Below are 13,342 nucleotides of genomic sequence, written 5' to 3' on the forward strand. Positions count from 1 at the left end.
CTCCACTCTCCTTCCAGAAAACCCATCCTCGGCTACTACAAACCCGACACCCCAGCCATGGTCATTGAGAACGGGACCGGCTCCGAGAGACAGGTTGCGGCACTTGCTCCTGGGTCTCACCTTTGCCCGTAGCTGAGGGAAGCTGGTCTGAGCCATAGGCTGAGCGGGGACCAGAGGCTTCGGTGAGCCGCCTCTGGGACGCAACCCTGTGCTGCCCCTCCCTCTGCAGATCCTGCTCCTGGACCTCAGCTCCGGGGCTGTCCTGTGGAGCCAGGCTCTCCCAGGCCTCCCCAGGGACCCGCGGTCCGCCAGCCTTCCCACCGCAGACCACCGCTCCGCCTTCTTCTTCTGGGGCCTCCACGAGCTGGCTGGTGCCAACCAGACGGTACAGTCTTGGGTCCTGGTTTGTGGCATGGGGTGGAGCCGGTGGCTGGGTGAGTGCAGATAGATAGAAGCCATGCAGGGTGGGCAGGAAAAGGGGGTCTGGGCTTTCTGGGAGGAAGTGGGTGCGAGGGGTGGCAGCTGGAAGACAACCGAGAAGGGTCAGGGTCAGGTGGGGAAGGGGGGCGGGAGGTGGGTGTTTTGTGGGACGCCGGCGGACACAGCTCTGGGTGTGGTCCCAGTCAGGAGCGTCCAGGAGGGTCAGCCTCATGCCCCCACTGCACTCCCTGCAGGAGCGCGGAGCCGCCGGGCACCACCTGTACATGTTCCACCCCACGCAGCCCGGAGTCCTGCTGGAACTGGCCAACATCTCCACCCCTATTGTCACCTTCCAGGGTGAGTGTGCCCCGCATGGGCCCGGGCCGCCAGCCATGGGAGGCCTGTGCTGGCTGGTCCCGGGACCTGATGGCCATGTCCCCACAGTGGTTCTGCTTGAGCCGAGCCGCCACGCTGCCTACATTCTCCTGACGGGCCCGGCCAGCCCGGATCCACCCGGCCTGGTCTCTGTGGCCAAACACAAGGTGCGGGACCTCATCCCGAGCAGCAAGGTAGTCCGCCTGGCTGAGGGTGGCCCCGACAGCGACCAGGCCGTCAGGGACCGGTTCTCTCGCCTACGGTACCGGAACGAGGCCTAGACGTGGTTTGGCCAGAGCCCGAAGCGGAGGTGGCTGCCGAAATTTCACATCCTGGGAAGTCAGCCCTTCACTGGCTCGGTCTGCACGCCGACTCCCGACCTGGTGACCTGGCGACGCTCTCCACTGGGCCCGTTACCCCAGGGACGTGCCAGGGCCTCTCCCCTCTCCCGCCAGCATGCCAGGTCCTCACTCAGGTCCCCACTCCGAGCCCCACCCAGGTCTCCCTGGGCAGAGCCTGTGCTGGCAGCAGCTCACCCTCACTCCTCCATGCCTGGCCAGAGCCTTGGCTGCAGAATCCCCTCCCTCTTTCTGTCTGAGCCTTGCCTTCTCTGCACTGTCTCCCTGGGGTCGTGGAGCTCAGAGGGTGGTGGGCCCTGGTGGCTTGACGCAGGCCTACACCCTGGTGTGGTTGGTGGTAACTCGCCCTGGAGAGCCCATGACAGGGCCCATGAGGAATGGGTCCTGGGAGGATGTGACAGATGGGCTGCCTTGAGCTGTGAGGGTCCCGAGGACCTGGCCCCAGGATGTGCCCTGGGGTCAGCGTGCACCCCTGGGTACACACTGGAGCTCCTTGTCCCTCAGGGATCCCTGCACCCCTGGGTGTAGCCAGCGGCCCCTCCTTCCTGGTGCTTGGACACCCCCCCCCAGTCGGTGTCACCTGATGCAGGACTCACCTCTGTGCCTTGGTCACCCCAGACCCGCCTGGTGCTGTGGGACACAGCCGTGCCCGGACAAAAGCAAGCAGCCTGATGACCGCGGGTGCCTCGGGAAGAAATCAGAATAAACACTGGTTTTGCACTGTCTGGAAAGCCCCATGTGTGCCTGTGTTTGTCTGCTGGATCAGTGGGAAAGGCTGCTGGGGAGGTGAGGCCAGCACCCACACCACCCAATCAATCAGAGACTGGGAGCGTCCAGCACGGCCTCCAAGTGCATCTCAGGTCTGTGGTTCCCGCCCTGCTCACCCACAGCAGGCTAGGAACCCAGCCTGTGGGCACTCTCCCACCCGGGACAGGCAGGGGGTCCCCCCCAGCACCTGTGTCCTCCAGGACTGAGCTCTGGTAGCCGCCCAGGCAGCAGGAGCCCAGGGGGCTTCAGTGAGACAAAGGTTTGGGTTACCAAAGTGATGGGGGCTGTTGTGGAGAATCCTGCAGGAATTTCCTGAAGGCGCTTACGTGTGACAAGCCTGCTTCCAGAACCAGGTCTGTTTCTCCTTGTGAAGGCCTGGGAGGCAACAACAAGGCTGAGGTTGAGGGGCTGGATTCCGTGTCCCTGTGAGAAGCCACCCGGGCCCAAGGGCCCAGGTCTGGGTCCACAGCGGAGGATGGAGGAGCCGGCTCTGGGCAGGGACCAGCCTTTAGGTTCCAGGATGATGTGCAGGAGTTTGGGGTCTGGGCCGCCCCGGAGACAACCTCACCAGTGCAGCCTGGACTTGTAAATAAAGCCTGCACTGTGCTCCCTGTCACTGTGACGTCATAGGGCACAGCTGACCCTGGAGAGGCTGGGTTCAACACCAGACAGCCTCCTAGACTCTGTGCTCACTCTCCCCTGGAAGACTCAGGCATCCGTGTGCCACCAGAGCACAAGCTCCCCACTGTCTCCCCAAGTCTGCAGCCTGAGCCCAGCCCAAGGCCTACAGACCCCACACAAGGGATCCTCCACCCACTGCCTCTGACACCTGAACTTCCTGTTGTCCTTCACCACCTCCCTCACCAGTGCATTCCTCACCCACACGCCACACGTGCGTGCACACCCACCACAAGCACATCCACCACATGTGCACCCACCACGATTTGGACCACAGCAGGACAGGCTCAGAGTGAGGACCCAAAGGTCTTTTATTTCTGCGCTGGGAGCGGGAGGGTGTGGGCAGCCCTGAGGGAGGGGTGGCGCTGCCCCAGCTGAGCCAGTCTGGCTGTACTCCCAAAGGAGCAGCTGAGTCTCGGGGGGCCCTCGGAGTGGGGACTCCCTGGTGTCTTTCCCCAGAGGCTCTGCCGCCCTGGCTGTGAACCAGGGCTGGCTGTTGGAGGAGCAACGATGCTGGAGCCATCTCTGTACAACACCGGGGAGAAGCCATGGGCCTCGGGTGGCCACGGAGGTGGAGAGGCCACGGCCCAGTGGGAGCAGCACCTCCCCCTGCATGCCCACGCGCCCTGCTGGAAGCCACCTGACTATGAATCTTGCCCGGGGAGTCACCAGCGGGGTGGGAACCGGCGTGGAATGCCAGGTGTGCTGCCATCTTGTCTCAGTCCAGGGCACCCCTGCCCTGGGAATCAGCACCCGAACAGCCCCTTCTGGGGGAGGGTGTGACAAGGGGAAAGGTGGAAGCCACAGAGGTCGGTGCCCCCGTAAGGCCGGGCGCTCGGGTTCTGAGGGGACTCCCGCGCCAGGGAGTCTCAGTGGCTGCAAGGACCCTGGGCAAGAGGAGTTGATGAGGGCAAGATGGCCCCATTCTGCCCCTGCCCAGGCCCACCTAGGCCTCCCCGTCACCACCCGAGGGCTCCCTGGAGGCAGAGGCAGGAAGGAGAGCAGGGCTGGGGCTGGAATGGCGCAGCTTCCGCATGAACGGGAACACCCTGTGGAGACGAAGGGGCCTGAGCACAGGGCGCCACCCCCGGCATCCCACCTGCCTCCCTGGGCACCACCTGGCTGACCGTCGCTTGGTCTCCGGGGGCACCACGGCCTCCGCCAGCAGGTCTTTGTACAAATCCGACTTCAGGAACCTCGGGTAGGAGTCCTGCAACAGACAGCATCTGGGCCTGATCCCTTCCCACTCCTGGTCTCAGCCAGCACTGCCCAGGCTCCTCCAAGGGCGGGGCCCACAGTGGACTGGGCCGGAGCAGCCTCCCCAGACCAGCCCAAACCGGGTCGGGCTCAGGGAGACCAGCCCCCAACCACGCAGGAGCCCGGTGCCCACACGGGGAGTGAACGTGGCGCCTCCTGCGACAGGGAACCGGTGTCACTAGTTCTTGCAGACGCACAGAGTGAGGCTGGGCATGTGGAGCGGGACAAAGGCAAGGTCGACAAATCCACGGGATTCAATAAAGAGGGACAGGAATCTACGAACCCAGGTGCTTATGTTTAAAAAAGAAAAATACACATTTTAAATTGTTAACTTCTGGTGGAGGGACAGGGGTATAAACAAGATTTAGTTGAATGTACTTTGTAGATTGGATTTTGAAGCTGTGTAGATATTTTATGTAATTATAAAATAAATAAGCAACCCCCAAACACTGAAGGGGGACAAGTGAAGCTGGGCGTCCAGCGGGCGACACCACCCTAGCCACACGTAACTGAGTGTCCGAGGGGCGTCTGAGGGGCTGTGGACAAATGACCGAATAAACAAACAGTAAACGACTCTCAGTCACTGTGAATGGTAGTGTCGTGCTGCTCAGCTGAGCTACTGAGTGAATCTCGAGAAAAAGCAAGTGAGTGAGTATGTTGGCACCACTGAAAACCCAGATGTTCAGTAGGGGAATGAGGAGAGAGAGAGAGAGGCCAAAGAGGTTAAGGAAACTCTATAATCCTGATTCCGAATTAGAAGTATCAGTATGAACTCCTGGTATGTTTTATTTAAAACACGTATTTCCTGATTCTGTCCACTGAAAGTCCTGGGAACCATGACCACCCCTGGCACTATGACGGGTCTGATGTGCAGGTCATGGTTTCTGAACACCACCCCCGAGGGAGGGCTGAGGGCCCGAGGAATGGCTGGCTTTAGGTCTGGAGTAGGACAGCCCCTTAGAAAGCTAGGAAGTACCATAGATTTCGGACACGTCACAGGACTCAAGAGCAATCAGCCGGAGAGGGTGGGACCTCTGCACATCCCATGAGACAAGGACTGAAAGGGATTGAAACCCATCAAATATGGTCAAAACGTGAATTTACAATGGTATTAAAAGCATCCGAACCTCACTGACTACCCTTGGCAGATACCAGGGGTCCAACTGCTTATTTTGAAAAGTGGTACTTAAAGAAGGAATCAAGGGACTTCCCTGGTGGTCCAGTGGTAAAGAATCTGCTTTCCAATGCAGGGGACGCAAGTTTGATCCCTGGTCAGGCAACTAGGATCCCACATGCAGCAGGACATCTAAGCCCACGTGCCACACCTCCAGAGCCCATGCGCTCTGGAACCTGAGCGCCACAACTAGAGAAGAGAAAACCCACACGCCACAACTAGAGAGAAGCCCGTGTGCCACAATGAAGACCCGATGCAGCCAAAAAAATTAGGAAAAAAAATATTTAAAAATAATTATGTTTAGGACTTCCCTGGTGGTGCAGTGGTTAAGAATTCACCTGCCAATGCAGGGGACACGGGTTCAACCCCGGTCTGGGAAGATCCCACATGCCGCGGAGCAACTAAGCCCATGCGCCACAACTACTGAAGCCCGCGCACCTAGAGCCTGTGCTCCGCAACAAGAGAAGCCACCACAATGAGAAGCCCGCTCACCGCAACGAAGAGTAGCCCCCGCCCGCCGCAACTAGAGAAAGCCCGCGCACAGCAGCAACAGACCCCAACGCAGCCATAAATAAATAAATAAATATGTTTAAAGGAGGAATCAAGCCTCGGTCCTGCCTTTCCTCTATGATCGGTACCACTGGGCCAGCAACGAGCAGAGAGAGGAGGCGTCAGAACAGGGAGGCAGTGATGGGTTAGAACATCCCATACCCTCATGAAATCATGGATCTGGGCCAGACTGTCAAGGCTGCTTTCACCACAAAAGAGAGAGAGCTGGACTGACATCCCTCCTGAGTGGAGAACACATCGGACACCACCTCTGAAGTAACTATTCCCGACCAAACCGAACCAACAACAACAAAACTGAAAACAATCTGATCAAGGAACACAGTGTCCACAGAAGCTGGAGAAAGGAGGACGGATTCTCCCCTGGAGGCTCCAGAAGAAACCAGTCTGCTCTCACCCTGATCTCAGCCCCGAGACCCCATCAGGCTTCTACACTCCACAGCACAGAGAATAAGCAGCAGCGGGAAACTAGCCTGAGGTCACATGGGGAAGGGGACGCGACTGGCCACTCGAGGGCATTGAGTAAATACTGCTGGTGTTTCGTGTGTGATGCTGGCCTCTGCAGCCATGTTGAACGGGAAGCGGTGGCCGTGTCCTTTAAGGGAACTTCCTGCAATACCTACAGACAGGAAGTCTGGAAATGGCTTTAAAGTCGCGGGGCGGGGTGGTGGTGTGTGGTAGGCCACTGGACAGGATGGACCGTGAGTCCAGATGGGCCCCGAGTCGACAGTTTGTGAAGGTGGGCTGTAGGTACGTGGGGATTCGTCATTTACTTTTTGTTCATATTTGACCTTTTCCACGTTAGAACACTTTACAACCACGGCTGGACAAGCCCTGCAGCTGCCCTGAGCCTCGGTTTGCTGCTCTGTAAAGCGCAGTGTGAGCTGCGGGACTAAGCTGGCAGGAGCCACGGGGAGCAGGTGCGGACCAGCCTCTGAGCTGTGGCCACTGAAGCCACCTGACACTGGCTTGGGGCGGGGGGGGGGGGGCGGCGAGGGAGGAGGCGCCTACCTTCTTCATCAGCATGTAGATATGCAGCTGGGCATCGTCCAGCACATGGCGGTGCGGCCGGCCCAGGCCCACCAGCGTCCGCTCCATCGTCCGGCTGTCAATGTTGACCCAGCGGGCAGCACCAGGGGCCAGGAACTGCCTGGCATGGGAGAGAGGAGCCCCGGTGGGTCTGGGCCATTTGGGCTGGCCGCTGCCCGCCCCCCGCCCCACCCTGCGGCACTCACTGGTACACGGCGTCCACCAGGGCGGGGACCTGGGCCTGCCCTCCGTGGCGCAGCTCCTCACAGGCCTCCCAGAAGCTGAGGTTCTCAGCTGGGGGTCCGGGCACGGGGTCAGGCCCACCCCATGCTGGTGGAAACCTGGGGGGGGGGGGCTCGAGCAGGGAGCAGGGGCGGGGGCTTCTCACCACTGAACTCTTTACTGAGAAAGTCCATGAAATGGGCCCGTCCCACAGGGTCTTCCAAGAGTTCCCGGAAGCTGAAGGCCCACTGCTCCACACGGAGCCTTGTGGGCACGGCCGCGCTGGGGGAGGGGCGGGTGGGTCAGGAGCACGAGGAAGGCAGGGGCACACCTGCAGCTCCTGGCCCACCCCAGGCTCACCTGGGTGCATTCATGGCCCAGTAGGTATCGTTGTCTGTGACCCAGGGGTTGCTGGGCAGGCACCCCGACATGATGGGGTCGTGCGGCCCACGCTGGCTGCTAAATTTCAGGTACCTGGGGGTGGAGGGTGGTGCCAGGGCCAGTGCAGGGAGTGCTGTGGGGACGAGGGCACTGGAGGAAGGGTTTGGGCTCTGGGCTGGGGGTCTCCAGCCACCACCCCCATCCCACTCACGCCTCGAGGCAGACGGAAGACTTCACCCGGGCCCTGCCCAGTGCCTTTCGTAAGCACTCGACCTAAGATGGGAGACCTGTGAGGGGCGCCGGGGCTGGGAGCCACCAGCCCACCCCTCCCCTCCCTTCTGCCCCCAGGACCTACCTCCCGCCTGTAGAAATCCACGGTCTTGGTCTGGAAGGGGCCGGTGGGCTGCAGTTAGAAGGCAGGTCCCTATAGGGACTGACATCCCACCCCTGCCCTGCCCTCCGGAGCCCTGGCCTCTAATGCAGGGGTCTGACTTTCCAGGACGCCTCCTGGGGCCTCAAGTCTGGACGTTTCGGGGTGTTCACCAAGCCCTCAGGTGCTCAAAGTTGCCTTGAGTTTCCCCAACTGTCACTATTTCATGTTTTCAAATGTACTGAAGGGAAGGGAGGGCAGACAGCACCCTCAGGATGCTTGTGGTGCCAACCTCTCCTCTCAGCTATCTGCGTGACTTTGCTGGAAATCACAAACCTGTGACCGTGAACTATGATTTTGAAGTCAGGAAGATGTTTTCTCAGAAAAGTACTAGATGACTCCACTCTATGTTTTGGGTGTCGTGGGATCTGACCGAGGACTCTGCTGCTACAAAGTTCGGACACGTGTCCTGGTCCAATTCCATCCAGTTTGGAGGCTTTGGAGGCGCATGGTTCATTCGGCCCTGGTTGCTCGGGCCCGTGGCCCTGCTCGCCACCCCTCCAAGTCCCCACAGACCCTGATGCTGCCCTAGCCTGGGGGAAAAGACCCCCTCCCCCCATAGGGTCTACTGTACTTACTTGCACCCAGGGCGGCAGGTGGGAGGTGAGAGAGAGCGAGAGTTAGCAGGGGGCTGGGAGTCGGGGCAGTGAGCTGGGGAGCAAAGCAGGAGACTTGGAGTGACTGAATCATGGGACATTTGGATGGACAAGTGGACAGGTGGGTGGGCAGCCCCCAAGCAGTCCCCTAGTGGTGGAGTGGGTGGAGTGGTGGGGTAAAGTGGCAGGGGGGGAGGTGGAGGGGTTAAGGGAGGTGGGGGCACATGGAGCGGAGGGCACTGTGCAGGGGTGGGGAGTGGGCTGGGGGTGTGTGCATGCAGGGTCCTCACCATCTGCACTCGCCCAGCAGTGCAGGAATTCCGCTCTGGACCTTGCTCCAGCACGCTGGGGACCCCGGGCTGCAGAGGGGGGATGAGATGAAGCGGGGGCACAGCTCAGGCAGGCTGCTGAGACCCTCCTAACCCCATACACTGAAGCTCTGCGCCCATGTCAGGCCCTAATGTGGAAACATGCTCAGGGGAACTCGGGACCTGTATGCTCTCTGCCCATCCCCACCCCAGGGCACCCTCCCTGTCTAGCCCACCCTGGTCCCCTCTCCAGCCCCTCACCCAGCTCCTGGCTCCTAAAGCGAAGTCTGTGACCTGCCCCCAAGCCCTTGTTCTTCCTCGCCTCAGCCAAACTCACCTCCGAGCTCCTGGCTGCTCAGGCCAGAACCCCAGCCCTACCTGAGACAGCCCCTCTGGCCGCACCTCGTCCTGACCACCCCGTCCCCAGACACACATGCCTCCCCGGAGGCCACGGGCGCCATTACTGGTCCCTCCACAGGACCACCGCTGGCCCTCAGCCCACTGCTCAGCCTTGGCCACACCCACTCCACCCTCAACGCCTGAGACCCCGTGACCCTCAGGTGGAAGATTAAGGGTCATTTTCCCAGAGGCACTACCCACACCTGATGAGGTAATCAGGCCCCTGGGTTCCTCTCTGTTTTTCTTCGTGGAGTATTTTCCCCCGGAGCTTCTATTCAGGGTCCGCTGTGACTGCCCCTCACAGCACACATCTGTGTCTACTGGTCTCTCCACTGCCCCGCACAGTAGGGGGACCTCAACCCACCTGCCAGGCCCACGGATCTGGGTAAGGCCTGACCCAGGCCAGCACCCCAGAAGCTCTTGGCCTATGACCTCAGTCCCTCATGCTGCAGCTGAGCCTGCCCCCACTCACCTCCCCCAACCCCAAGGGCCTTCAGGTGCCCTCACTCACCACCACACACCCCCCACCCCCACCCCACCCAGGGCCTTCAGGTGCCCACATTCTGCTTCCTTAGACCCAGAGAGAAGCTGCTGTGTCCTAGTCTGTGGGTGGGGGCAGCTCAGGCCTGGCCTTGTGACCTCTGGGTTCTCATGAACCACAGAAAAAGAACTTCCTGTCACCTGACAGGATCCCTAAAAGCATATCCTTCCCAGGGGTCAGAAAGCAGGTCCTCCTCAGCGAGCACCTGAGGAGGCACACTGACCGCTAGCAGGACTCCGCTGCTGTCCAAGGACCACCCCCCACAAGGGGCTCACCGGGGGCCTGTTCACCAGCCAGTACGTCTGCTCCTGGCATGCGATGACCAGCCTGTCCCCCTTCCTGCGCTGCTTAGCTGCCCTGGGGGGGGGTAGGCAGAGCTGGGGGGACACTGTACCCACCACCTCACCCCCCACTTCAGCCGAGGCCTGGGCAGGCAGCCAAGCCTGGGTGTGCTGTTTCTGGTCCCAGGGCTGCCAGTGCCTGGGCCGGGGGCGTGCGGGGCATGCAGGGCGTGGTCTCACCACAGCTGCTCTCTCGCCTGCATCACTACCAGGTCCCACGTGTGGCTGATCTTCCTGTGCAGCTGGTCATAGTGCTCCTGCGGAGTGTTGAGGTCTCCAGCGGGAAACTCCCTCCGGTGCCCAGCTCTGGGGTGTGGACTTCCCACCTCCCCTCTGAGACCACCTAGGGTGTTTGTGCTTGTGTATCCACATCACCCTGGGGTCTGGGCTGTGTGCTCTAGGGCCACAAGTAGGGACTGGGTTCCTCTGGCTGGATTCAGCCTGGGAGGGGTGGGGAGGGTGTCCCACCTTTTCGTGGTCAAACAGGCCCCCCCGCTTTCGGATGTTCTTCTTGGCCAGGTAGATGGCTGGAAGGACAGGGCACAGGTTGCAGAGGAGCAATGTCAGCTCCCCCTCCCCTGTGGCATCCCACCTGCAGCCACCAGTCCTGGGAGTTTGTCCCTGGCTAGCCCACCCCTCCTCACTCACCATAGTCCAGCTCAGCGGCTGGCCACAGGGTGCTCATCCAGAAATAGGGCGTCTGGTGTGGTGCAAGGACAAAGGTATCTGTGACCTTCTGGGCCTTCCCCGCCCCAAGAGTCATCCCCACCCTCTCAGCTCCCTTGGGAGGAGACTGGGCTGGCTGGGGGGTATCTTCCCACTGTCCCAAGGCTCAGCTGACCATCCACCATTCCGTCCACCTGGACCGAGCTGCGCTTGGTTCACTGACTCTGGGCTCCCTGCCCAGGCCCAGGAGGTAGTTGTAGTGCTGGGGGGGTGGGGACTGAGGGCAGGCCCTGCCAGGGTCCCTGGTGTGGCCAGGGAGGGCAGGAGGGGGGGCTCCATCATGATTGAGGACGCACACTGAGGTGCAGGGATCCTGTCCTTAGGCCCCTTCTTCAGGGCTGGGGCCTAAGGACCCCGGGTAAGCTGGTGGAGTCCTCTGCAGGTACTACCCCTTATGGGGCCCTGCTAAAGGTCCCTCCCCTTAACTTGGTCTTTCTGTCACAGGGACGCTTCCAGTCCAGGCCTTTTGGGGAGGGGGCAGTGGACCACAAGATCTGCAGTGACATCACAGGTCCTGCTCCTGCCCCAGCCCCACCCCTTCCAGGAGTGTCTGCCAAGGCGCTGCCTGGTGGGATGGGTCCTACCTGCTCCCAGTTGAGCCTGACCTGAAACCTATAGGGCGTTTCATCCAGCCGGAGCTCAAGGTGGCAGGGGTCTCGCAGTGGGTATAGGTAGCCATGCCGCACTAGGAGGGTGCCCAGGTGCAGGGCCTCTGGGGAGCAAGGTGGTGAATTCTTAGTGGGGGGAGCCGAGCCGGGTCCCCCAGCACAGTGGGCTTGGCCCCAGCCCTAGGCCATCAGCACAGCGACCCCAGGGCCGGGTATGGGGTGCAGGAAGAGCAGCGGGCTGACCCCTTACCCTCCTCTGTGATGCAGTACTTGTGGATCAACCACTCCATGATGTCGTTGCCTGCATAGCAGAGACTGGGGTAGGGGGAGGCCGAGGCAGGGCCGGCACACCCCGCCCCACCCCTGCAACACCTCACCAGTCACTGCGTGAGGAATGACGGTGATGAGCAGGCGCTGGCTCCGCATCTTCACGCCCTGGTCGGGGTCCTGCATACTCACGACCATCCGCTCCATCTGGGCAAAGGAGGTTGAGGGCCTGCGGTGGCCTCCTACCCCACCCCCATATCCAGATGCCCCGGAACAGCCCGGGATGCGCCGGATCAGTGTGCTTGAAGGAGATTAACGCTCACTGATGGTGGGATTTCAGGCCGTGGCTGACCGCGGAGGCGAAGGGGGGCGCGAGCGAGCGGCGACCCCAACCCCGGGGTCTCCGCCGCCCCACCCCGCTCACACAGTGCCATCGCCTCAGACCCGCGTCCACACTCGCGCGCTCGCGTAGTGTCCACACTCGCGTGCACCCGCACTCACTCCTCTCCTGCCCCTCCCGGCCTCGCGTGTCGGGAAATCGGGGGGCGGGGGCGGGCGGGATCCCGGCACCCACCTTGCTCAGATGCGGCCTCTGCGCGCGGCGGAGCCCGCCGTGGGACGCGGGGCCGGCGGCCATGGCTGAGGCAGGCCCAGCGGGGCGAGGGTGTCCGGCCGCCCCGCCCCGCCCCTCCCCTCCCCTCGCCTCCTCTCCCGGGCCGCCGCCCCGCCCGCGAGTTAACCCTCCGCAGCGCGGGGTCTGGGGTCTGGGGACGCGCGTCCGATCATCCACCTCGAGCAGGATCCCCTCACGTCACGAGAAACCGAGGCCCGTGCCCGCGGGAGCTTGCCTGGAGCTTCGAGAGGGGGCTTGGACCCACCCGGACAGCGTGGGGGGAATCAGCCTCTGCTGGGACGGCGGTGGGGGAGGCTCAGAGGTGGGGTGGGAACTCAGGGAAAGGATGGGGACTCAGAAAAGGGGAGAGGGGACTTGTGGGGAAGGAGGGCTGGGGTGGAGGATAACCGTTTAGGGTCACTGTAACCCCTCCCCCATACCCACCTCCTGTGTGGCGCCCCAGGATGTGGGCGACCAGTGGTTCAGGGGCTGTAAGGTCTGGGTGAGGGGTCGAACTGCCCTAGGAGTGTGTCCCTGCAACTGTGACACTGTCCCTGCCACATGCAGGTGCTACCGGGCTGGTATGACACTGCGTGGCTGCATAGGTGTGCTGGGCGGGGGCCCTTGAGGCCTGGGGAAATATGGCAGGCAGCTCACTTCCCCTCTGCTGCACCGATGATGCCTGGGGCACCAGTTGGGGAACAGACAGAGACCCCACCCGGGTTACCCCGAAACTGTGGGAGACTGTGGGAGGGGGCTTTACTGGGAGAGAAGGTCTCAACACCTGCCCCCCAAGATTCGTGGGCAGCCTCTGGGCTCAGGGCCCAGCCTGGCCGTTTCTCTCCCTCCTCCAACAGCTTGGCCACCCACACCCCTTTTGTTGGGGCCATTTTAAAGTGGTGCAAACAGGTCTATTTCTGATTTTTAGGTGCTTGGGGCAGGGCAGGATGTCGGGGTTAGCCTTTGGCCAGAGCCTCCGACATGGCCATCTGAACCCATTTCCAGTGCAGGCAAAGCCATGTCCAGGCTGAGCTGGGGCAGGGGTACTGGAGGGGTGTTCTACCCTTCCCAGGTGCCATTCTCCTTTACATGCCAGTGAAATTCTCTCACCCAGCCCCACCCACACAGGTGGGGTCAGGCTGGCACCAGGCCTGGCTGTCCTCTCTTCATGGATGGGCTTCTAGAGAGGCTGAAGGCCCCCAGAGGCCAGAGCTATCCCCAGCCTGGGGACAAGTGGCTTCCCTGACCACCCCAGGGAAGGGGCAGCAGGATGTGACCCTAGA

The 13,342-nt window shown here is 61.7% G+C and overlaps 2 protein-coding genes across 5 annotated transcripts in view; one reads left to right on the forward strand and one right to left on the reverse strand.

Moving 5' to 3' along the window:
* Window positions 1–1,881, forward strand: part of FAM234A (family with sequence similarity 234 member A) — a 31,125-nt gene extending 29,244 nt beyond the window's left edge. For all 3 annotated transcript variants that reach the window (XM_060031350.1, XM_060031352.1, XM_060031351.1), the window contains exons 10-13: window positions 18–93; window positions 230–385; window positions 675–777; window positions 865–1,881. In XM_060031350.1, the coding sequence (XP_059887333.1) occupies window positions 18–93; window positions 230–385; window positions 675–777; window positions 865–1,076 (547 nt within the window). In that variant the 3' untranslated portion in view covers window positions 1,077–1,881. The remainder of the gene's footprint in view (window positions 1–17; window positions 94–229; window positions 386–674; window positions 778–864) is intronic.
* Window positions 1,882–2,923: 1,042 nt separating this feature from the next.
* Window positions 2,924–12,096, reverse strand: RGS11 (regulator of G protein signaling 11). 2 transcript variants are annotated; one of them, XM_060032962.1, is made up of 17 exons: window positions 12,021–12,096; window positions 11,557–11,653; window positions 11,430–11,480; window positions 11,177–11,283; window positions 10,494–10,545; window positions 10,314–10,372; window positions 10,026–10,102; window positions 9,780–9,861; window positions 8,547–8,615; window positions 7,586–7,609; window positions 7,442–7,503; window positions 7,210–7,323; window positions 7,016–7,131; window positions 6,834–6,921; window positions 6,610–6,748; window positions 3,728–3,810; window positions 2,924–3,649 (listed from the first exon to the last, which is right to left on the reverse strand). In XM_060032962.1, the coding sequence occupies exons 1-17, from the start codon at window positions 12,081–12,083 to the stop codon at window positions 3,547–3,549; spliced, it is 1,386 nt and encodes a 461-aa protein (XP_059888945.1). In that variant the 5' UTR covers window positions 12,084–12,096; the 3' UTR covers window positions 2,924–3,546. The 2 variants fall into 2 exon arrangements, with proteins under 2 accessions (XP_059888945.1, XP_059888944.1); XM_060032961.1 differs by having other exon boundaries at window positions 7,586–7,615.
* Between the last annotated feature and the right edge of the window lie 1,246 nt (window positions 12,097–13,342).

The sequence above is a fragment of the Delphinus delphis genome, chromosome 15 (assembly GCF_949987515.2).
Source record: "Delphinus delphis chromosome 15, mDelDel1.2, whole genome shotgun sequence".
NCBI classification, from domain to species: domain Eukaryota; kingdom Metazoa; phylum Chordata; class Mammalia; order Artiodactyla; family Delphinidae; genus Delphinus; species Delphinus delphis.

Excerpts from the sequence above, each read along its gene's own strand:
- RGS11 (XM_060032961.1), bottom strand. The coding sequence starts at position 12,083 with ATGGCCGCCGGCCCCGCGTCCCACGGCGGGCTCCGCCGCGCGCAGAGG. Across the intron at positions 11,654-12,020 it reads AGAGGCCGCATCTGAGCAAG|ATGGAGCGGATGGTCGTGAG; the intron begins GTGGGTGCCGGG and ends TCCTTTGCCCAG. Across the intron at positions 10,546-11,176 it reads AAACGCCCTATAGGTTTCAG|ACGCCCTATTTCTGGATGAG; the intron begins GTCAGGCTCAAC and ends GCACCACACCAG.